Genomic DNA, 26,586 nt, shown 5'->3' with positions numbered 1-26,586 from the left:
TGTCATCTGTAAATCACCACCAAATTATAGCACTGCTTTCGTTTAAGCGTTTACGATCGTGTTTTCCTGCAGGTTCTAGTTTACCCTGTGAAGTCAATCCTAGAAATTCCAGAGGGTAAACAGGTTTGAAAATGAGATGTCTCAATGAGGCGAAAATGCTCTGAAAAAATTGTTAACTCTTTTAACAGATCCTACTGTTTTTATTAAAGAAGTAATATCTAACAAAAATCAGTCAAAATATTTTATATATTTTGTTTCCTTCACATTATGGTAAAACTTCAGAACCTTTCAGCATATAAGAGAGATACTACTGCCTCTTATGGATAAAAGCTGTGGTATGTAGTTTCAATTTGTTGCTCCATTTCATCAAGATCTTTTCCAGACTCAAGCTCATCAAAGACTCTTCTTGACTGACAACAAGGCATCCTTGAATTTTAACTAGAATAAAACCTCTCCAACACAATTTTTCAACAATTTTCATGTTTTTCAGAGACCTTAACCTAATTACTAAATTATGTTGGCCATATCATTTCAAAGGTATGACAAACATGCACACTATTTGCCAGATACGTTTAAACTGTAAACTATATAACTGGTTGTGATAAACATATAAAGTGAGTAGTAGCACAGAGTGTGAATAACTTAACATAGTTCCATGTTTTTTCTATGATTTAATATTTTGTTTGTTTAAGGCACAGAGTCAAACTGAAGGTGTCAAATCCTCAATACAGCAAGACTAAACCAATATCACAGATATCATCTTGGCAGCCCAGCATTGCCTATTGAAAAGCTGCAGCCTGCAGCCGGTATCAAATCCTCAATGTAGGAAGACTAAAGCAATATCACACACAATAGATAGCATCTTGGCAGCCTAGCATTGCCTCTAATGAAAAGCTGCAGCCTGCAACAGGTATCAAATCCTCTATGTAGCAAGACTACACCAATATCACAGAAATCATCTTGGCAGCCTAGCATTGCCTATTGAAAAGCTGCAGCCTGCAACAGGTATCAAATCCTCTATGTAGCAAGACTACACCAATATCACAGAAATCATCTTGGCAGCCTAGCATTGCCTATTGAAAAGCTGCAGCCTGCAGCATGTGTCATATCCTCAATGTAGCAAGACTAAATCAATATCACACACAATAGATATCATCTTGGCAGCCCAGCCTTGCCAATTGCATGATACTGTACTGCAGGGTACCTAACATCCTATACAGCCTGGATGCAGCTATGGCAGTGTCCTACTTTTGACACACATTCTAAAGACAATACATGATCACATTATAAGCCACTGGTCAATAGCAATAACCCCTAATAACCCCCATAGCAGTGGAACATAATGACCCCCTGACCCAATCCAACCCAACCAACCAACCTAACGCTTCCCACCGTCAGTATTTTCTCCTATTTCTCAAATCATTGAGTGTTTTCAATCTTGTGAATCAAATATGAACGGCAAAAAGTTTGTTTTGCAAGAATTAAGAGAAAGTGCCATGTATTTGCATAAAAATGAATGACATCGATCTGACTTTTTTTTCTCTCCGCAAACACGGAGACACTGGCCTGTATGAACTCATAATGACACTCATAGTCAACAAAACTCCCCACTATTCATCATACAGCCTCATCTGTGTTTGTACTCCTAGCATGTTAGCATTTCATTTGAACAATCATTCCGATGAAAAGAGTCTGACATTCTCCTACAATAGATGTGCAAACACAGGTATTGCTGTAAATTTGTACCTTGTCCATCATATGTTGAATGTCAAGTGTTAACGTTGGACAATACAAACACAGCGAGTGGTAATCTTTTTTTCTTTATGATAACATCAATGCAGAAAGCAAATTAATTCAAGCACTTCATCATTAAAGAGCACCTGTGTCCATTTTAGAAATATACCAACGCCACGGTCGCACTGAGTGGTTTAAGTAAAGGAAGGAAGACAGACAGGGGGGGGCAGGTAGGGGAGAGGGAGGTCGGAGGGAGCGGGAAGAGTAGGTGTGGGTTTTGGCAGAAGTGGCATGAACTACTATGACATGACAAACTTCTGTTTCTGAAGATCATAGAGGGACGTTTTTTCATAAAATCTTTGTAACCACAATCACGAACCATGTATGTCCTCATTAAGTGCCAAAACCTAATAACACATCTTACCACTCATAGACATATAAGCTAATGTGCAGAATTTATATATTCAATAACAAACAAGCATTGAAATACATATAAGTCCTGAGATGGAGAGAAGGGTGTAATGTGTAGAAATGTAACCACGCTCTAAATCCTCAGTCCCTTTTCCAAAAATTTGAGTTCCTTTTTCTAACAACCACATGTAAAAATTGTTAGATCTAGATTTTAATTGTCTCAGAATAAGTTTCAAAGGCTCTCTGATGCTATCTGAACCTTAAAAACCTTTTCCTTTCTTCGTTTTGTGCGTGTGTGTGTGTAAATTTTGATGTCATTCAACCGTTCTATAAAATTTTATGAGGTTTTTTCGGGGGAATTACCATGTATGTAGACAATTTACATATATACATGTATTGATATCTTCAAATTTAAAATATATGACAAAAGGTTACAGAGTTTCACCTTCATCAGAAATTCAGAATAATCTTTGAAATGGAAAGCATGTCATGATAAGTGTTGTTTTATAAATTATAATTATGTAAAAATTTAGAGCAGCAGGGTTGGGTTCAATTTGGGTCTGATTACTTGTTCCAAGCCTCAATATCATTATATCACATTTAATTACCTCAATTTTCGAGGTACTTATCAAAATAAGCAGAAATAAATCAACTTTTTCTTTGGCATCAGTGTTCCCTTTTATTGATGCAATTTTCCAATCCATTCTCTGATTACAATTTGCTATCACAAGATACTTGTTTTTCAGTGCAAAAAAATAATGACCATTTTGTAATGATCGCATCATCACACCCTTGAAGCGTTTTGTCCAGAAACATCGTCATGGGCCATTCCTTACATGTGAGGTGGCTGCATCGATACACTTCAGAACAAAATGCCATTTTTTTTCTTTGGCTTTGGCTTTGGATATTTTATTGGAATATTTAATTTGCTGTTGCTCTTTAAAACATCTGGGGGCAAATAATGCCCTCTGCAGGTGGTGGTATATTATTCAGCTTATCAAAACCATACGGTACCCTGGTAGAGTCACCGTGTGTACACAAAAGTATTAAAGAAGCTACCGTTTGCGGTTGAAAAGTTTCTTTAAATAGAACAATTGTGCAATATTCCTTTAACAACCAATTCTCTTTTGTACCACTTATGAATGGCAGTTTTATACGGTTTCAAGTTTTTGAATTTTTAAGCTTATTTATGCTGTGTAAAAGTTAATGGCAAGGACGTTTCGATCTTAGCACGATTTTCTCATTTACACTGACGGAGAATATAGAAAGAGGATAGAATATTTTTATTTTTATTCATGGTAATTGTTAGTTTTTGTTCACTTTGACTATGGCCATGGGTGAGGGATGAGAAAGAGATGAGGGGGGGGGTGAGGTCAAAACTTAATACAACTTAATATAACTTAATTATCGCTCATCGTCAGCACCGCTCTTCTATAAAACCAAAAAGTCCAAAAAATATCTACAATCTATTCCGTTTGATACCTGCTACCTGCTACTGAAAACTATGTCTCTTGAAATTATTGGCTAGTCAGTCGATGATTATTAATTGGACCAAGTATTACAGTAGTATATTAGTAGCACGTCTTGACTAATTGTTATTATTACTATTATTATTATTTACTTATAAGAGATAATAAATTAGTATATTGATCACTGTCCAGAACAGACATTTTGTGTACATGGTAGATTTTTGACATTATCAAAATGTGTTTATATTTATCTCCGTTTTTGTTCCCACCCCCCTCCTCCCCCCCCCCATTTTATCTGTCTCACATATCAATTTTGAAATGGAAAAAGTAAGATTTGCCAAGTCCATCATCACACTTGACTATTTTATCTACTTCTTTACACCAGCAAAGGAAGGAGTTAACCTACTTATAGCATTTATAACCAGGATCGTTTGCAAAGTTTGCAATGTATCCACTTTTCTCCAATATCAAGTTTTAAGATCGCATTCAAGATGTAAATACAGATTGTTGTGATAAAAAAAAATATAAAAAAAAACAGAAAAAAAAAGTGCAATTAAAAATGACTTGCACTAGTTTTGTGGAATACCAAATATTTGTAATTTTATGCAATTATTCCGTTGGCTTACTTTAGATGAGTCTCCTGGTAATCTCAAAATTTTCTCCCTTTTACAGAGAAGCATATGCTCATGAAAAAAATGTGATTTGTGCTAAAGATATGAGTCATGAGATCTGTTAGTATATAGCAAAATGCATTAGGATTTACTTCAAGGTGGTAAGCAAAAATGGACTGGAATGGAATGTATTCTGGTCTTCATTGAGAGTTTCCATGCTAATTGCATGATATGCACTATACTCATATATTCACTATTATGCAAAGTAATGAAGGAAGTTTGGTCAAAGGTAAAAAGGGGCAAAAAGGGATGTGAGAAGAGAGGGGAAGGGAGTTGAAGGGAGGGGGAAGGGAGGTGGAAGGGAGGGGGAAGAGAGGGGAAGGGTGGGGAAGAGAGGGGAAGGGTGGGGGAGGGAGGGGGAAAATTAACAAACAAAAACAACAATTGTCTCACATAAGTTAACAGAATGCTTCGTTTTTGATTCGCAAATCTTTGCCAAATTTGGTCATTCCCTGTGCGTTTTCTGTGGACTTGAGTCACATACTTTTTCGTTTTCCAGCTGATCTAGCTTTCCTGTAACTAATCCTCTGCAACGTACCAGATTGTAACAAAGTCTACTCAAAATGCTGCTACAAGCCTCTCAATGTTAAATTTGTCTTTTAAAACTTGACCACGGCAAAACCTTGCCGCCAATAATCTGATCTGACTTTCCTTCTTTTTTTAATTTTTTTTTTTTATAAAGTGACAAGAAAACATGCAGGAGATAACATGGCAGACCCACCTTGTACCCTAGCTATACCCTACCTTTACCACCCACCATTCTCTAAACAGCAGCAGCATATATCACAGAGAGAGTTGATCACTCAGTAAGAAAGCACCACTCCATGAACACCTTCAGTTTTATGACATTCAACCTGGTCCAATTCTTATCTTGACTTCCTCAATTCAAGGCATAATGTATGTTTGACAATTTTCATTGCAAAAACTAACTAGTGCAAGCTATCCCACCTCTGGTTTAAAGCTAATTAGTAAAGAAGCTGTCAAAAAGGGGCTCTTCATAAGTTGACACCCTCAAGTGTTTGACAAGGCTTTAACATGAGAGTAGCTGTTACATATATACACACATATGCAACTTTGCTGTAACAACATAAATACCATAACACCAATACTACTGGCTGTTATATGCTGAGTAAACAGAAATATTCATTTTTTGTTTGTTTATAAAAAAAGAACAACTATGAACAGGGCATATAATATTAAAAACATATATATTTCATACCCAATCTGGGTCTTGCATTGTGTTGAACCCATGTGAATTACCCACCTGTGCTCCTTGGAGCATGACCGGTGTGGAAGCTGGTTTGGGACGGTATGGGATGGTGGCACCTTTAGGCGGTGACTGAAACGGAATGAGAGAAAGATAAGAACGGTTATTCCCAATTGTGAACAATACAAACGATACTGACTGCATCCCCAAAGGTGGGGGGGGGGGGGCATGACTTAGTGTCATGCCAAAAAGACAAATTTCAAAATACAAATGCATTTATACAAAAACTTTCATCTTTATCACACATGTGAGGCTACAAGTTGTTGGATCCAACGTAAGGTTGTCAGAATACATAGAATCATTTTGGTGTAAGGTATGATTGTGGCAATCCAATGTACCAGAGGTGCACCCCTCCCCCACCCCCAACCTGCAAGGAGCCCTCAGAAAGACTTGCAGAGGTAACTGCATGCTTCCTGAAAATATGCATAATCCAGCTCCCACACTCCCATCCCTCCCCCTCCCCAAACCCACAGAAAGACCTGTAGACCATGTATGTATCCTGCTTTCCTGTAATATGCAATATGAATCTCCTCCCCCCCCCACCCCTCCCTCCATTGCCGGCCCCTTTGAATACAATAATTAAGTCCAATTTCACCACACAATTAATAATAAATATTATATTATAATTAGATCAAACTTAATGATTCTTGGTCAATTAGTCTTGTAATAGTACGTTCCATTGGCCGGCCATACAGTGTTCAACAGTAGTTTTTTTCAAGTCTCCTGGTTTGACATCTCACATGCAGCTGACTTGATCTACAGTAATTGTCAGATCTGGGTAATTGTTTGTCCAGAAGTGATGACACCTAATTCTCACCTCATATTTCAGGGAATAATTTTCGAGTTGAAATCTTGTGTTAGCATTTTTTCGAAGGCTACTATGAATTCTTTCTCTCGTAGCATACTATTGTTCCCGTGTAGTAAAACTGCTATACATTCTTAACACTAGTATAGCAACTTGACCATTTTGTGTAGCATTTTGGGATGTGATACCGGATAAATAATTCCCTGCATAATACATGTCAGAGTCTGCTTCAGTGAGGTGTGAATAATGTGCCGAGAAAACATTGCGCTACTGTTTCTTACAAATTAAAAATAGCACTCAATGGCTGCTCATGGGGATTGAATTAGAACAGTCTACAGTATGTGAGGATTGCATGTGGTTCATTTTGATGTAACATTATACCTTTGTGGGGGACAGGGGAGGGCAAGAGGGAGGGAAGGGAGAGAGAAGAGAAGGGAGGGACTAATCTCTTTGGCTTTCTTTCATAGACCCAAAATATGCAAGAAATGACGCAATGGTAGTATATTTTACTCTCTTTGATCCAAAGCGCCATCAATATTCCCACCGGGGAAATCTACAGTACCCTCTGAAGTTACAAATCATTAATAGACGATTGCTTCATAGTTTCCAGCAGAACAGTACATTGGAATATTAATGTGTACATCCACTTAATTAAATAAGACAGGTTTTTGGTTTTTGAAATTTATAAATTTGATCCATCAAATCACTATGATCAATCGTAGTATATAATTATTCAAGAATATAGCAGGGTTTTGCTTCATTGTCATGTCATTGTTTATGAAAATCAATTTGCTCACAATTAATTCCAAAGCAGAATTTTTTTGGGAAAACAGAATGTGATTCATGATGATAGAGATTGTACTCGGCCTATCAGTAATTACTACCATTTACTTTGTACATAATTAACCAACATGATGTCTTTTGTTCATAAATCGCAAAATGCACTGAAACTAACATTTAACTTTGCACGTTATGTCCAGTGGCAGCTGATTTTGACTGACAATTTCTCAGGCTCACACATAACATCACCAAACCACCCCACCCCGACCCCCCATCCTTCCTGAAAAGAATGACTTAGATATTTACCATGAACAAATCAAATGGTATATTATACATGTCCAACCCAAAGCAAATTACTGTCTGCTGTGTATCACTTCATTCCTCTTATCATCTTTCAATGGATTGTTTTATATTATTATATATATTATACATAATATTTCTTTTGGCTTTCTCATCCTGAAATTTCCATCTTTCCACATCCTTACTGATAACATCACTCTTCATTACATTTGGTGATTTAAATGTCAAATTATGAATGGCTGTGCATATATTTATAGAGCTAGTTAGAATGGTTGAATCCTTGACACTGTGCCTTCTGCTTCATGCAATAAACTTAATGTAGTATAATGCAGATTGAAGGCTTCCTCTCCCACACTCTTCAGTTAAACACTATCAACAGTATAAACACACATGGGTATGTGGCTCTTCAGGTATATATATATATCTTTAGAAGTATATTTGATAACCGAATGCATTTTTATAAAGAGTGAAATATCTTAAACAAACTTGAACAGCCTCTTGTAGTCCTGTCAACTTTTTTATCTAACTTACTTCCTTCCTGTTCTATGTGCTATTAAGGTGACGGATCAGCTGAGAATTTTATCCTTTTTTTTATGGAATGCAATGTGATTCTACCACATAAACCAAGGTATGGCAAAAGTTTTATTTGAATGTAGGTCCCGTGAGATCCCTTTAATATGCATTATGAAACAACCTTACAAGGAAAAGTCAACGAAACATCACATCACGAATCTAAACTGTACACAGACATATCAAGACAATTGTAAATGTCAATGAGGTGCATTTTAATCAGCAAATGTTTGGAGGGGGAAAAAGAAAAACGTTTCACTGGACGGTTTTACTCTGCATGCGACAGAGATCTTTGGCCGTGTAGAATCCACAAAACTACCTCGTTTAGGGGTCCATGGGCTATGATACTTACCCCCTTGTTACTTAAGTATTTCCCTAATTGCCTGCAAGTACTATCTGGCATAGCTGATGGCACAGGGGGCGCTATACCACTATTGATCTTCCTTCCGTCCTGCCAGCCTATTACTTTGGACAAACGTGTCCTTCAGTGCTCAAGTTTTTCCTCTTTTTTTGTATGTTAAGAGTTAAGGATTGACAGGTGTTTTCACAAGAAACATTTCACACCTATGATCTAGGTTATATCAAAGCTACAGTACCACCAACATACCTCTTAATGTTTCTCACCCTTTGTCTTAATTAAGAATCATTTATTATCAAACAAATGTATTTTTTTATTTAGCTACACGTATCCCCTATGGCAAGTACAACTTCACTGAAATCTACTCCTGGATTCAACGAGAAATTCGGTAAAATATCTGAGGAGTAGGCCAAAGAGGCATTTGAGAGAGTCCTTGTGTGAAGTCCCCACATACACCCCACATATACTTTAGTCCAACTCACACTGGCAACCCATTAAAGATCATCAGTACCACCTACAAAATTTAGTGAGCTAAAAATTCCTATAAAAGTTTTCCTCTGAAGTTCTGGCCTTAAGTGTTGAATTGGAAAATTAATTGTATCAGTGTTGGCAAATGTTGTGAGGGTGGCAAGCAGAGTGACCATTTATTATTTTGCTAGCATATTTGGCATTTACATTGAAACCCTTTAACAAAATGGAGAGGTTCTGCCTAACTGACTGCCTAAATTACTCATTAAATATAACCGTTGGCTCTATGAGGCTTTCCTAATGAAAAAAAAAGGGAGGGTATTTTTGAAGCCTTCTGGGAATGGCTTTATAATAAGCTATGTTTCTATGTAAGTGCCCTGAAAGAGAGTTTCAGTTTCAAATATGAAAGTTTTTCCAAAAGGCGATGTTTTCCAAATGTTTTAAATGTCATATTCATCGCATAACGCTCCAACTCCTCGCTTCGTTAATATACTTTATGTACGAGCACTTTTTTTCTCCTTTTTTTGAGTGACATGTCACCAAAAGACTGCAAAATCATAATACCATCATTGTCCAGGGATGCTTAAGTACCCTATCTGCTGAAGTAAAAGGATTTCAAAGTGAGTCGCAATACTTTTAACATATTCAACTCTGTATAATGCAACAACTGCAAAATGTCAATTTGAAAGATTTATACAAAGGCTATACAAAAATGAGCAATAGGTGGCATAAAGTGTACTAGAGATTGTTAAATTCCATCTTCAAATCTCCAAGTTTTAAACATTAAGATGAAATCTTGTAAACATACTTGACTGAACATTTACATGTTGTACTTGAACTTTGTACTCTTTATCAAACTCAACAATGGGGGGGGGGGGTGAACAAAAGGGGAAAACCCTGAAAACCAAGACTAAATATTCTAGGTAACTTTTTAACCTAAAAGAAAGAAATATATTTCTGGCAGTTATCCCAATGACTCAATTCCACCATTGCTGAAATATTTCTGAAACACTACAGGGAGAAAAAACTTTATCATGGGGTGCCTTTTTTCCCCTGAAGCTAGTTATTTTTTAAATTTTAAATTAAACATATCTGGCCAAAGCAGAGTGAGTGACATCATTATGGCAAAATAAGATGGAAATGCCAGAGTATATTCCAATGTTTTAATGCACAGTTAAAATCTAATGTCATTAATAAATACGAAGAAGCAAAACAACTCCTACTGATGAACCGAGGTTTAAATTTATAAGACTCTCGACAAAAGGAAGATGGATTCATACCACTAATGTACTTTAAGAGACAGCTGAGGTAACACTGAAAGATGGAATGAGTGGAAAGGGGAAAGGGGAGGGGGACTGGATGGAGGGGGAGGGAGGGAGGTCAGGGGATGCCCTAAAGACTAAAGAGGAGACAGATTTATGAGGGTACACACTTCAATATGTGGTACAGTTATTCCTACTTTTAGAAGATCATGAAGAATGTGATAATTATGAACAAACTGGCAGGTAAAATGAGTGAGACACCACCTTCAAGAAGTTGTCTAAATATTTGCTGCTCAAACATTTTGCCTTGGGTGGTGGTGATGAACTTTATCACCACTGACTTTTACAACCACTGACCCAGGTGACCCTACTCACATAATTTGTGGCCCAGCTTCCTCTGTCATTTCACACTGGGAGAATTCCCGATAAAGTAAACAAATATATCAAAGAGACAGCCCTTGTTTCCTCGATGCAAGAAAAAGTAATATATACCAGCCAAGCGACAAACCATATCCAACACAAACAGAGATTTTGGAATGTTAGCAACGCCTAAAGAAGATTGAAGCAACTCCTGAAGAAGGATACAGACTTCCAAGACATTTTTTTAAATGGGGGGGGGGGGGGTGGGGTACATACAACTAGAAGTACAACCTAGATTAATATGAATATTTGTAGTAGGCAACAATAAATATAGATGAGTTTTAACATATCTTCATGTAAGAACGTTAATATGTAAGAACGTTACAAGTTAATATTCCTTCACCGGGTGGCAAACCGTTTCCTACCAAACCTCTAAGCCTAATTCTTGAACCACCTATAGAAATTCTTTCAACAATGAGGACAACTACTGACAAACCATGACACAGGCTGGATGAAATCTTCATAACTTTGACAAAAAGTCTTGGAATAACACTTCCAGGGGCCTTCTCTGTTCTTGAAAGCAGCCATGCTGACCACACCCTTGAACAATGCATAACTCTATATAAATTCTTAATTACATCCCCCACCTCCCCCACCTTCCCACAACTCCCCCCCTCCACCTACCCCCACCTTCCCCCTGTTGTCATAGGATATTGCACAATCTTCTTACACTACTCTGGTAATTCGATGATTATCTTACATTGACTATCTACAGTCTTAGGAGTTATCCCAGTACTGTAATACTTCCAAATGTTGGTTTCGTAAAACTGTCTAAAAATTTGAAACTGACTGACAGAAGCTGATTGTTGTGTAAGTTGTCCTGCTGCATCATATCTTTCATTTCTTAGAGACTACGACGCCTGAAATCAAAACAGTTAATTAAAAATGTTATCGTCAAACATCTCTCATCCCTTCTTTCCTCTACTAACCACGCTCCCCGGTTTTACTCGCTTTTCATTTACTTTTCGAGATCTACTACGTGATGTTCCAAAGAAAAAAACACTAGGACTCTCCCCCGCCATCCTCATCTGTCTGAGATGGTTTTTAACCTTGTGATTGATGTAAAGCAAAATATAATTAATTTCTTTGACCTATCTGCTTTAAGAGCCGCCAGGGCCTTCTAGACCTGCATTACTACTGCACCGTAATTGAATCGTTAATAAATTTGCAGGGCCTTCAGCTGTTTATTGGCATTTTATTATTTGGTATGCATCATCCTCTATTTCCAAGATGAACCATATCACACGGAAGGTTTCCGTGGAGGATATGTGTGTGTAAATATAACCCTCGACGAAAACATGAGAAAATAAATGCAAGACTAAGGCAGAAGTAAAAAAAAGAAATTTGCCCTTTAACTAAAGGTATGAATAATTACATTTAAGAAGGGAGTAAAAGACAAGAAATAAAGAGAAAGAAAAAACCAGAAAAGCTAGGCACATGAGGGGATTTATGTCGAGAGGAATACATGCTAATGAGGTTGTAAAGATGCGTCAAGACAAACAGTCAATATCTCGACGTCTCTCTCTCGTACCTCCGAAGACATGAGACGAGGAGTTTTGTTTTCAGAAGTCGATGCTGGCTCATAGATCCCTTGATGGCGGATAAACATAATACTCAATTAATACCTTCATTTATGAGGAGAACTTTGCAGTCAAGGAACCGTATCCCCTCAAGATAGAGTGTCTGAGGTATGAAGTTATTCTTCATCGCATTCATGCTCCTGTTTTGTCTTTTTAAAACGGACACCACAAATATCTTCCCAAATTATTCAACTGTTTCACGGTTTCTTTACTTTCGACTATCACCCCCTACCTAAATATAAAAGTTGGTCTCATTTTTAAGTCTCGTTCGATTTTCCTGGACGACAACATTTCGCATAATGTACGGAAGAAAATAGGATACTGGCATTCCACATGACTTTTCGAACACTTCACGGTACATTCGTTAGCTAAATTCTATTTAATTCGGTGAGGAGGTGTTTAAATAAAGCAATGTTTGCAGGATTCTTAATTTTCATGGCTTCCAAAACAAACTAAATCTCGAAGACTACATCCGTTGATAATATCTGATTATCCCTGTCTCACTTAACCACAGTAATCAGACGATGACTAAAATAGCTCCCTTTCATTTTTCTCTTTCATCGCACTGGTTAACCTCTAACTGCCGGTAAAACATTATTGCATAAATAACAAAAATACCGCTAACCCTTTACGTCATCGTAAAGGACCTCGCCATCAGCATCTACCCGGCACACTTTTGGCTTAAAACATTCCTGATAGCCTTGGTAAATCTCTTCCAATTGAGTCCCAAGTTTACAAATTGCTTCATCTTTTCCGCGCAAGCGAGCCATTTACTAATAATAACAAACTTGCGCGTCGTCAGCCTATTAAAAACAACTCTGGATACTGCACAATAGGCATGGAGAAGTGCCTTTTACTATGCGACAGCTATTTTTAAAATGCTTTCTTTAGCCAACATCTGAAAAACACTTTATAATGTTCAGATGTAATATCCCATCTAAGAAGTTTGCTCTTTCCCATCTCTTGTGACCTTTCCTATTTCCTCAGCGCCCCCCTCCCCCCGCCCCCAACAAGAGGAGTAGCAGAATTTGCAGTGTCAACTTTCCAATGAAATCTTGAAGAATATGTTTGTGTGTGTGTATATATATCCTGGTGAAGGCTGGTAGTTTTCTCTTTTTTTTTGTTTCACCGTTCTAGATTTTCCAACTCATTGCTGTTTGAGATATATTTGTTCCTCATATTGTCACCTGACATTGTCACCAAAGAGGACTAGCATTGTTTGATACAGGTGGAGAGGCCTGCAGTAGAATTATCTGGCTTCTTACTTTGGACATTATACTAGTGACCTTCAGTAAGGAAGTCCGCACACTACAGCAGCTGGAGGCCTGGGTTCGAATTCCGCTGGCTGGAGGCTGGAAGTTTTCTCAATTTCTAACTCACTGCCCTTTCAATATATATATATTTATATATTAATATATATATATATATATATATATATGTTTATATATATGTTTAGATCTCTACATATATGTATATATATTTGTATATATATGTTTATGTATGTAGGGAGTATCAGAACTGATAAGCTTACCAATATTTCCTGCAACCACTGCCCCCTCCAACCCCCCCCCCCCCCACACCCAACCCTCTCACCCACCCTATCTAGTTTAAGTGTTTGGTTACACTGTTGTGCAACACATGATCTCACCTCCAACATAACACAGCAAACTTGGTAGATAGCTTTGGTGATTGCCTCAGGTGTACCTGATACTGTTACTGCCCTTTCTGTTGAGCTTGGTAGCATTTCACTGGCCACTTGGATGGACGCTCTTGAGCCCTGTAAGACAGCAAGAAAAGGAAAGAACAAAGAGTTGAGTGATTGGGTATAATACTAACGAGAGATCCAACACTGACGAGTTTATGAGTGGAACGCACTCGGATAGGGATTCCCTTTGATAAAACCCTTCATTCTGATCAAATTAAGTGCCCATCAAGTGTTTACAAATTTGCTTTTAAAGTACTTCCCGCCCCCTTAATAGTTGCCCCCGTGAAATTCTTTAATATTCCAAGAGGGTTAAATTACACTTCAGGTCTTGTTATGAAGGAAAATTGTTGTAGAATGCGATTAAAAGCAATATAGTTGAAACTTTGCAACCAAGGACGACCTCTCGATTCTCATTCTAGCTTACTCTTTTCAAATGTAATTTTCATGTTGGCTTCTGTACAAATGACATACAGTATATATACAACACTTGAGTGAAGGACATTAAATACTCAATATCACATAGTATACTTTAAAAAAAAAGAAAAATATAAGTAAATAAATATTAACTCATCAGAAAAGCAAATCTCATTATTTGCAAACTTAATGTCTAAAGTGGCACTGACATTAATGTAACATGATGAGAGGGCGTTTAACATCAAATGAATGCAATCATGTTCAATACAAAGTTTGTGGTAGTGTGTCATCAAACTTTTATCATAAAAAGTGCTTTCCTTGAATCACAAAAGTTTCCAAATGTTGTGATCTACTGTATGCCATCTCTGTCGGACTCTGAGTCTGACACAACGACTTTTTTACCCAACATGCAGTTCAAGAAATAAATTTCCAGCACAAAACATTGATGAGAGTAAAAAATCATCAGATTTAACTTTGGCCTAGCCCCCTATGTGACCTTAAATAAAGACACTGATTAGACAGACATACACTTCAATTTATTGATGCTGAAGATAAAAATATTTTCCAAGGATATCTGTTCAAAACAGTGTCCAAGTCAAGCGTCTCACACTGATTTAGGATTACAACTAATCCAGAATGAAACCAGTCCATAATATGGGAGATAGAGGGTTGGGAAAGGGGGGGGGGGGGAGAAGAAAGGGAACAGAAAATAGATGGGGGTATTGGGCAGAGAAAAATACAGAATGAGATTTCAATACATAGCACAAAGTCTAGAATCCAATCCAGGAATTCTTCACTTCACATAGTCAACTGCAGTTCTATAAGTTCAATTGAGATGGATAATAGTTCACAAATGCCAAATTAGCTGGAACAAATCTAACAATTCTCAGACACATCTAAAAATTTTACAATGTTACTCTAATACCTACAGTACGTAACAGACCCAATGACTTGATAAATTTTGTGCTGAGATGTATTTGAGCGACAGGAGTTGTAATTAACCTGCTGCTTTTATTCTTCATAACAATTTCTTTTTTTTTTAAATCTATACATCATGCAATCCTCCTCCCTTCCCTTCGTCCCACTTCATCAACTTGACAATCTCTGTTCCCTTCCCATCATGCTTTTATTCAGCTCAGATCCATTGTAGGGACATTACTGTCCATCTAAAGATTACGTCTAATCCCACTGCAACACCTCAGACCTTCATACATTTTAATATTTGGATAAAAAGACAAAAAAAAAGAAGAAAATTCTTGAGAAATCGTTTGAAGGGGAATCCATTGTGTGATGAATAAATCACAATCGTTGTTTTTTTTTTTATATGTTTGATAGAGAGAGAGAGAGGTGATGAAGGAATGGTTCTGAATTAAGTTACTGTATGCTTGACTGATTATTTTCATAATTTCTATGCTTGCCATATAAAACTTCACAGTTCACAGGCATAAAGATATACATATTGAGCTGTAAATAAAGTGGCTCGAGTTCACTTTTCAAAACTCCTCTCCACTTGTCACAGATTCAGCTTTTTAAGATTTATACCTCAGCGATGTTTCTCAACTTGGTCTAGGTTCCATCTTTTGCCTACAAACAGGCCTGACAAGAAGAGGAATTACGGTCAGGGGGGCCTGTCACCCCCAGGGTATGGCATAAACTAGGGGGGCCAATGGCCTATTAAAGAGCCCAGGAAATATGGGGTGAAATTTATTGTATCCAGCCTTTTCATAATATAATAAAGGAAAAATGTAGATGTCATCAACCAACTATTTAACCTTATGTTGCATAGATCTGTAAACTAGGGAGATTTGTTTTTATCTTTTCATTTGCATACAGTACATGTACTTGTGGGTTGCCTTTAAATAATTGTATACCTCAAAAACTCTTCTGTTAGATTTGTCTCCCGGTATGAGATGAATTAACAAATGGAGTATTGATCCATCTGGATGACACTAAAAGTTCACCTTAATACATATACTTTGATTGCATTACAGTACAAACATCAGATTTGAGTTGTTGTCGACATTTTACAAAATGACTTCGACAGTCTACAATCATTTCATTTTTTTGTTTTCTTTGCTAAATTGACCCAAAGTTGAGATGTGGAAAAAAAAATCGATTACACCAGATGACACTGAAAATGCATTACATATGTACATTTTCAAACTCAGGCTGTGTTACTGTTAAGTCGGGTCTCTGTATCTTCAAAACATGTTTGAACAAGTCTAATTATTCAATTCCTCTTTTTTTTCCTTTCTTTTGCTATAGATTCTCCCAGGGGCGAGAGACGTGGAACGTTACAGTACTAATCAACCAGATGACGATGAAAATGCTTCACATCACAAATGTATTTGTTTGTACATTGTTCGCAATTGCAATCTGCCGTTACCAAGGTTGGGTCAGTTGTCTACATTTACGAAATGACTTGGACAAGTCTGATTAAACATATAAAGCTAAGTTCGTCGGTATTCATAACAGATTCGCCGCAGGTTAGGCGGAGACGGAGAAGGAGAGTAAAAATAATCAAATCAGAGCCGACCAACACCGATCACTCCGTTTCATTTCCTCACGCGACACCATGAAAACAAGGAGAGAGAAAAGAACTTCAAAACAAGGAAGGTGTCCAAGGATGCTACTGTCAACACGTACTAAATTAGGCTGATGGAAAAATTACACACAACATTAAACAAGATGACTTCACTTTATCAAATCTCTCTAAACCATTTCCTCTCAAACAGTTTATTGATTTCTCCACAAAACGGACGCTCGTCAATCCTCGCGCCGACCCAGTTTGTTCCACGTCGCGGGGTGTAGCGTCAATTTTGTGATGCTACTGCGCCAAATTATTAATGCAGGCTCAGAAACGGGCAGGTCGAACAAAAAAAAGAAATTGTATTGCAGGAGGAAGTGGTTTAAATCTATTGATGGATATAATATCCAGGAACAAAACCCTTTGCTTCCTTTATAAATTTAATCAAGGAAATAGCTCCTTTCATGATGCTGACAAATTTGATGACAAATTAGGAAATTAAAGTAACCGAATAACCCACGGCAAAGTATTTCTTTGAATATTCACCATAACAACCAATGAATTGACAGCCATCTAGGTTCAAAATTTGCACTGTGTTTTTTTTTTACCTTCTTTCTTTGGGTGTTCCTCATGACACAATTTTCAATTACACATCACATATGTACAATAGGGATGCTGGAAACATATATACGTAAGGGACACAATTTTTATCTTCAAAGTAAAACCCCTGGAAAAGATTATTTTGGCATGTGCAACAGTCAGCAATATATCTATTTCAAAGGACTACTATATTGAGGGGAGTTTTTAAGTTGAACAACTGGAATCAGTAAATTGTTGATTTTATGTTGATATTAGCTTATATCTGCTCAAACACTCCTGGTAATATTCAGGATTAATTAAAAAGCCTATTTGTTGGTATATTTGAAGAAAGTGCTTTTTTTGGTGCTTGCCTGTGATTTATACTTTAACAACTTCCGAGATATATACTAAATTATTCCTATGTCAATCCGGTACCTTTAACAAAGAAGTCAATTAAATCACAAAGTCAGAATGGTATAAAACAATGCAAAATAAAATGACAATAAAAAGTTACATGATTGTAGTACTTGGTACCAAGACCATAGGGTTAGAAATGTGACCCGTGTGCAGGCCCACAATTATACAAATGTGATTACAAATTGCACAAAACAATATAATTAATGCAAAAGTTTATTTCACTGACTATTTAGAATGTAATCTTTCTGGGGTGTTTTTGTGCACATGAAATCATAGCAATAATCCCAGGGGTGTAGAGAGAACATCTTTGGCCCCTGTTTTGGCCACAAGGTCCCCTTCCGATGGCCTCCATCTTTCTCACCAAAGGGAACTACTGGAGGCCCTGTTCGTCTATTTTCACACGTCTTTCTTTGATTAACACCAACATAATTCATACAACAGCTTGCTTTCGTTAATGGCTCAACAGAAGCACAGTCGTATAAAATAGAACTTTCCCAGATAACAAACCATGAACATAACCAGGGCAAAAAGTCTTGCTCAGTGCTATTGGATGGAGTTTTGTGAGAGGGTCAAACAACGGGAAGGTTCACCACATGGAATGTTGGGTGGCTACATTATCGTTTCCATTTGATTTTCAAATGAGTCATATCATCCTGATATTAGGCTTCTTAATGGGGAGGGGAAGTGACAAATCTACTCTTACTATCCTGTATGATTACAGTTATGAGCTCTCTTAGAAGGAGATGGGCATTTTTATTATCTTAAGCTAAATTTTTTCACAGTTTTTTTGTAAACCGTCAGTTTGACAGACAATTGGAATATGCAGTAATATGAATATGCAGTAGTATTTAAGCAGGCATACACACCCAATTATCTGCACCCTCGCTACGAAATGTGTCCATAGGAAATGTTCTTGTTCTTGAAGGATGTACACTGGTAGGAAGTCTGTTCTTTTGTACGTGGAAATGAATTTTCAATGGGCTTTATCCATACAATTAGGCCTAACTGTGATATAGATAAGGTGAGGCCTATTATGACTACAAATTGCAATTGTGTGTACATTATACATGGGCTTTTTTATCTCCTGGTAAAACCAATTAAAACTGAGTTTCTGATTTTGCATTTTTTATGTCTTTTGCAAAGTGCATATATATTAAGGAGAAAGAATGGCAAGCCTTATCATTAAAACTGCTTCAGTGAGCAATAACCATCGATAAAAGGTATTTGACATATGACTGACTGTAGTGATATAAATGTAACCAGTATATTAGCTGGGAGATACAAAATTAATAGACACAATTAATAGTACACAATTGGGATGACCTTCTGGCAGCTAGTGACCTGCTTTTACCAACAGAGATTTAGAAAGGTCAATTCCAACAATCCAATAGAGACAACACACATATGGTAAAGCTTCATCTGTATTTGACTGAACCCCCCATCCCATCCCACCCCCACCCCACCCCCATCCCACCAGGTGTGTGTGCCTGCATTCAAAGACATACCTGCAAGTTAACGGATTTGTTTTACAATTATAGTTTGTTTTACAAATATAGAATCTATGACACTTTTAACCTAAAACAGTATCCTTCAAGCAGCTGAAGTAAATCAATCTTTTTTTTTTTTCCATTTGGGAAAGTATGAGGATCTGATGATACTTCAAACCTACACAAGAACAAAGACTAACAAGTCTGCGAAATGGGATCAGAGAGCCAAAGAAATAGTAAGAGAGTTTGATAATTTTCTTTTTGTTGCGTTGTTATTGTTAGCTCATTATGCATATGATGAACACTATGCAGTTCCACCTTAACTGTAAGTCTGTATAATCATGGAGGTAAAAACAGACCTCCATGGTATAATGTCTAGCCACACATCTTTCTATTTTTATTCTCAGCTATCAGTTAGTTTATATTTGATTGATATTTCTATTTTCATATTCCATCCCTTGGGATATGGTCACGGCAGTTAAATCTCACACATCTATGGTATGCACCTCCCTATACATACATACATGTACATAAATACATACATGCATACCTTAATAATGTTAAGTCTATATATATATATATTTGTATTCCTTTCATTATACACAAACCAAACTTTCACCCCCTTCAGCAAGAATCTGTTTTCAATTTACAAATGCCTTTAAGAATTTTTTCGATCAGTCATGTAAATCCAGACAGAAGGGGTGTATGTTCCCCTTATTTATTATTGAGAAGAGTTTACAAGAGACATTAAAGATAAAAACCCTTTTGAATAGCAGGCAACTGGAGTGGAAAAATTAGAATGCGGTGAATCACATTAAGACACTGAGAAAGAGAGCGAGAGAGAGACAGAAAAGCTCTCCCAGAAAAACATCGGTGGCATAGAACCTAGACTAAATATATCCCTGATAGAATTATGTGGCTGCCATGGGATTTCTGTATGACGTAGATTCCAGGTGAGAGAACAGGATGAACCAGAAAACATTTTTAAGCGAAGGGGATGTATGAGATGTCAGGCATTGAAGGAAATGTAAATAACTCATCTAAAATATGAGCTGGAGTAAAAAAAAAATGTATCATTTTAATCAAGTTATCGAAGGCGATTTACTGACACTGCTGATTGTGTTCTTTAAGTTTCATTACAATACTGTACAGTGCGATCTACATATGATCATCATACACAGCTTCCTAATCACATTATCAGCAAATATATCAAGCAATTAATTGTTTCATGTATTGTATCATAAATAATTCAATAATTGTCTCCTCTACCATCCTGATAGAGGAGTTTTACAATGTTTATGTACAGGCTCATTAATATGCATGAAAGTGGTGGTGTTGACTGGTTTACCTGTAAAACCAAGCTAAAAAGAAAGTCAAGTGATTTTGATATGTAATGCGACGCAAATCATGCGATGCATTCTTCCCTTTGATTATATACATATGTCAGGTTGGTGCACGTCTGTTCTGTATGAAATATGAATACCAAAATCATGTATGTTGAAGACATGAATATCAAGGTACAGTGACCATAAGTGAACTATATTAAAGGAGCTCCTAAGAGTTTGATTGATTTGAATAACAGATTTGATTGGTCAACATATTTGATTGATTTCAAAATAAACTATATTTCAATGCATGTGATTATAATACCTATCATTTAGCTTGACTAGTTGATAATATCAGTTTGAATAATGAATTATAGAAACATCAATTTTGAACATTTTCTGTTTGGGTAACAACAAGTAGATCAAGATTGCTTTCCATTGGTGACAAAATCTTGGAGAGAAAGTCTTCATTAATCTTTTCAATTCTAACTAACTTTGTGTACTTTATAATCTGTATAAATTATGGATAAAATTTCCTAACCCAATGTTAAACATCACTTCAAACTACTGCCCTCCCCCATTCCCCCCCACTGCCCCCCCCCTCATTTTAGGACATGAAGAATTTATGGCTGAAACCAATATAGTGCATAATATCCACAGTAACCTACCGTATCTCAAACTATCTATGCCATGTACAGCTTACATGGATGGGAATGAACAATGATTAAATGCAACGTAACTTAAAACCCTCCTTGACAGAGTATAATTTATCTTTGAATTGGAACATAAAATGAAAGTGAAATTGGCCTATAAAACAACATTGAAATTTTTTCGGACAAAGTACAATTTACCAAAAACGTTTCAGATTACATAAATTTTGCTTGATTTTGGAATGGCATGCGAGGTGGTATAATTAATGCTGGATACATACACACTACAACTCAGAGTTGAGTGGCTCGTACTTCAACTTAAAGGGCTCATGATCCAAATTATTTGTAACCTTAAGTTAACATATAGAGATTTATATACGTATGTATGTATGTATGCATATATATATATATATATATATATATATATATATATATATATACATACATATATATATATATGCAATGAAATCTTAATTCACTGGTTGACCATGTGCAGTATACATGGTCAAATCTTGGTCAATTTGTACTGAGCCCCAAACTGTTCTTTTAGAGTAATTCCTAGTTCTGTTAAATGACAGAGCTACAAATTCAGCCGAAACATTATCTAATCATGTGAGATAACTATGATTGTCGGCTATTTGACTAGTACACCTGGAGCAAAAATTGTTGATAATAAAGGTGACCTAGAGATTTACTGTACAATGTTTATAATTTCCACAAATAAATGTCTACGTTACCATAGAGTGCACTGAAGAGAATAAATATGGGCTCATTAACATTGTGTATCTGATTCCAATCTTACTGTATATGTAAAAATACCTTCCTTCACACCCACCTGTACCACTCCTCAATTCCCCCACCCAAACCCCACCCAAACTACACCCCCTCCCCTCCCTCCATCCCTAATCACTCCGTTCTAAGGGCTCCAGATCCTTCTTCCTGGTGTTTTGTTTTGTATATCAATTTGTTCAATCCCACAATCGCAAACGTAAAAGTGCATTGTTATGTAACATCTCTTCCGACGCCAACTGTTCCTTTAAATTATAGAAACGGAGGAAAAATGTAAAAAGCCGAGAAACCAATCTGCCAATCCAATTACCGAAATTGTGTCCCAGCACAGCATGCAATCAGCCTGAAAATAGCAGCCAGCCATAAAATTCCAGTTCTTTTGATTTTCTGACAGGTGATAAAGAGATATAAACCAAGACAAACCACCTGTCCTGACTAGAAGTTTTAACACAACAGCCAAGGTCAAAATCTCCATGAAGCATCCCTGCAGTTAGGCGGACTACACTTTTTAATCAGAGATAAGTTTTCTTAACCTCCTCAATATTATTAAACAACAACCATACCCGAATCATACCATAACAAATTGTAAGAGATCTGCCATGGTGCAAAAAGAGAGAAAAAGAAAAAAAGTCTGCCCACCCTTGCATGTGAGCAGCGTCTGTTCCACTTGCCACCTGAGAAACAACATCCCCCTCCCCCTTGGACATCCGTGCATTCATTAACTTTAAAGTCTACCTGTCCATCACAACCCAAAAGGTCACTCTGATTATTAGAGAGAAGTAAAGAGAGGATGCAATATCATCCCTGGAATTTTTCCTTTGTTTACACAGGGAAAAAAAAAAAACACCCAATTATGTCATATGTGATCTTACCCATCAAGTCAATCACACACCTAGCGATGTTTTTTTTTTTAGTGATGGTTTTTTTTTTGTGTACAAGTTATCTCTAATATTCCGGGGGCATTATACTTCATCCCAGCTTGCCGGTAGCTAAGCCTGTATACCCATGCTGAAATTTCTTTATAAATCGGCCAGCAAGAAGATACCATAATTTAGTACCCTTTGTGTTTGGATTAAAACCACTTAGTAAATTGATTCCAACATCTTTCAGGAGTAGATGGTTCATAGCCGGAAAGTAAAAAAAAAAAAAAAAAAACAATTTTCATTTTCGCTTTCTAAACAAAAACTAGCTATCATTCAATCTTGTGGTATTTAATGTCAGCTATTCCCTGCAGGTATCTTTCACCGTTGTCACAGTCGCAAGAAGAGAAAGTTTACAATCCCAAGTTAAACTATCACCAGTTGAAGAAATACTTGGACTATTTCACTCGTATAAATCTTTCTTTGCGAGACTTTAAATCATGAAAGCGCTCATCATGATCCTTTCTAGTGATGTTCCTTCGGCAGAAAACAAATATTTCCTTCTCGTTACATATTTTATGTTACGGGGGGGGGATGCGGGGGGAGATAAGAGCCTGAGAGGTAAAAATGCCCTTAAAATATGGAAATAAAGAATGCGGACTTCGATTGGAGAAGCTACAATATTGAATTTTGCTTGATACAGTTTTTAATGTGCTTTATTAACATGCCTCTGTAATATTTCAATCTAATGGCAAACTTAGAAAACTGTTTTTAGTTGTGCTTTTCTCCAACAGACATGAATTAACCTGATAAAAGAATGTAAAGGTTTTTTTTTTAAATTGTTTAATCACTTCTCTAACCAATTTATACGCCATAATTTTTCCGATTTAAGAAGAAAAAAAATCTTCATCATCACTGAAGTCATAAAAAAATATAAACAGATGGAACGTAAATCATTGAACAATTTGAAGATCGGTTTTTTTACACTTTGAAAAGGAAGAGTAATACAATTGAGATGGAAATTTGATCATTTTACTTAAGTTATGCGTGGACTGAGGAAGAGTGATTTCATGGTTTGAGGCAGAATATATTGTCTTTATTTGCTGACATTTTACCAGATATGGATCAACGACTGATTGACTTTTTAATTAAACAAAACTTACTTAGGTTTGTTCTCTAAAAGACTGTATATTTAAAGTGGTTAATTCATAATTAATTTCATATTAACCACCCAAAGCTGAAATGAATTTATATCAAATCCAAATTTTAAAATACTGATAAATATTTGTCATCATTTGAAATGCAACAAGAACAGCTGAATTAAAGCCAATGAGCTGTATTTTAATTATGGCATATACAGTAAAGTACATGTATCAATTGTTTTAAATGTGTCCCAATTCAAAACATTGCTTTATTGATGTTAACCTTCTTAAGTTGCTGGCTTATATTACCACTTATAAAAAACATGATTAGTTCCAACTTGTAGTACTTTTACAAAACTTTCTTCATAGGACATGAAATGTCTTTCTTTTACGACTGTTTTATCCCTCTTCCTTCTTTGAGAGGCCCAAGATTTAATCACAAATGGAGGAGTGAGCAGTTAGACAACATTTGCCACCTGAATATGATGTCTAACATCTACATATATACCAAAGTAATCACTCTTCACTCAAGAAAGAAAAAAATAAGCATGTACCAAAGGATCCAGTCTCCACTCAACAACAGCAAATGACTTGGAAATATATGCCAAGGGATCGAGTCGCCATCCACTCAGAAACATGTCTGGGATATACACACCAAATCCACTCTCCATTCATAAACATAGTCTGCAAAATACACACCAAGGAAATTCACTCCCGACTCAGAAACATTGTCTGAAAAATACACACCAAGGAGATTTACTCTCGACTCAGAGAGTGAATCCAAGGATCCAGTCTCCACTCAACAACAGAAAATGACTTGGAAATATATGCCAAGGGATCGAGTCCCCATCCACTCACAAACATGTCTGGGATATACACACCAAATCCACTCTCCATTCATAAACATAGTCTGCAAAATACACACCAAGGAAATTCACTCTCCACTCAGAAACATTGTCTGCAAAAACACACCAAGGGAATTCACTCCCCACTCAGAAACATTGTCTGCAAAATACACACCAAGGGAATTCACTCCCCACTCAGAAACATAGTCTGCACACTACACACCATGGAAATTCACTTTCACTCAGAAACATAGTCTGCACACTACACACCATGGAAATTCACTTTCACTCAGAAACATTGTCAGAAATACACACCAAGGAAATTCACTCTCCACTCAGAAACATTGTCTGCAAAAAACACACCAAGGGAATTCACTCCCCACTCAGAAACATAGTCTGCAAATACACATCAAGGAAATTCACTTTCACTCAGAAACATTGTCAGAAAATACACACCAAGGAAATTCACTCCCCACTCAGAAACATAGTCTGCAAATACACATCAAGGAAATTCACTTTCACTCAGAAACATTGTCAGAAAATACACACCAAGGGAATTCACTCTCCACTCAGAAACATTGTCTGCAAATACACATCAAGGAAATTCACTCTCCACTCAGAAACATTGTCTGCAAAAAACACACCAAGGAAATTCACTCTCCACTCAGAAACATAGTCTGCACACTACACACCATGGAAATTCACTCCCCACTCAGAAACATAGTCTGCACACTACACACCATGGAAATTCACTCTCCACTCAGAAACATTGTCAGAAAATACACACCAAGGAAATTCACTCTCCACTCAGAAACATTGTGCCAAGAAAGCACTTAAAAAAAGAATATAACAATGAAATTGAACCCTTTTCACTCAAGAAATAAAGTCTGGGAAATTTTTACCAGAACAATTTGTTCTCCAACCAAAAAACAAAGCCTGCAAAGTGTGCACCAAAAGAATCCACGCTCCATGCAAATATGTCATATTTTATACCAACCCCTGCTGATTCAGTTTGAAAGAAAGTAGGGCATGTTTTTTTTTCTTTAACTCGGCAATATGAGTTACATTGTTACAGTAGACAATATTAACCATCATGTGCCCCCCCCTCCTCCCTTCCCTTCCACCCAAACCATGTAAATGAAAGGGACTTTTTATTTACTAAAATGACATTTAATCTGTCTCAGTTAACATGAAAGTAATTTAATGATCAAATTCTGTTTAAATGTTTCATGTGATCATTTGATTAGACAGTTTTCCTGAGCTAGTATTCCTGTACTTGGATAATAAGAGTTACACAAGCTCCCTTAAAAACTACAGTACCTTCAAAATGACTATCACAAATTAAAAGGAGGGGGGGGGGCATATAACTAATTTTTGTCTATTATCTACAAATTCTGAAAGCACTGACCTTTAACATATTTAAGTTAGAGTGCATCAAGTACTAATTCAGTTAATATTTTTTTCTTCTGCATATGAAATACATTTCTATGGACAAATTCATTTCATATCTTAAGGCATGAAGTCAACATGAATATTAAACTCTGCAGAAGCAGGTGCCTTTCCTTCCAACTGCTATGTTCCACAATACTTCAATTACCCATAAGTGACTTTCATTTTGTTACACCCCCCCCCGATTTTTTTTTTTTTTAAATTTTTGGATGGTTTTAGACTCTTTTTCTTCAGTTTTTATGTTATGTTTGGTCTGTAGCAAACATTGATTCTGCCACCGGAATGGTATCCCTGATGCGAAT

The 26,586-nt window shown here is 36.6% G+C and overlaps 1 protein-coding gene across 8 annotated transcripts in view; it reads right to left on the bottom strand.

Moving 5' to 3' along the window:
- LOC139966596 (poly(rC)-binding protein 3-like) overlaps positions 1-26,586 on the bottom strand; it is a 188,434-nt gene that overhangs the window by 37,615 nt on the left and 124,233 nt on the right. For 7 of the 8 annotated variants that reach the window (XM_071969790.1, XM_071969792.1, XM_071969793.1 and 4 more), the window contains 2 exons: positions 13,744-13,872; positions 5,505-5,624 (listed from right to left, as the gene is read on the bottom strand). In XM_071969790.1, the coding sequence (XP_071825891.1) occupies positions 5,505-5,624; positions 13,744-13,872 (249 nt within the window). The remainder of the gene's footprint in view (positions 1-5,504; positions 5,625-13,743; positions 13,873-26,586) is intronic. The other variant, XM_071969796.1, reaches the window with a different exon arrangement.

This window comes from Apostichopus japonicus, chromosome 4, assembly GCF_037975245.1.
Source record: "Apostichopus japonicus isolate 1M-3 chromosome 4, ASM3797524v1, whole genome shotgun sequence".
Classification (NCBI taxonomy): domain Eukaryota; kingdom Metazoa; phylum Echinodermata; class Holothuroidea; order Aspidochirotida; family Stichopodidae; genus Apostichopus; species Apostichopus japonicus.
Note: the sequence above shows the minus strand (reverse complement) of the source record. Positions and strands in the feature narration are given on the sequence as shown.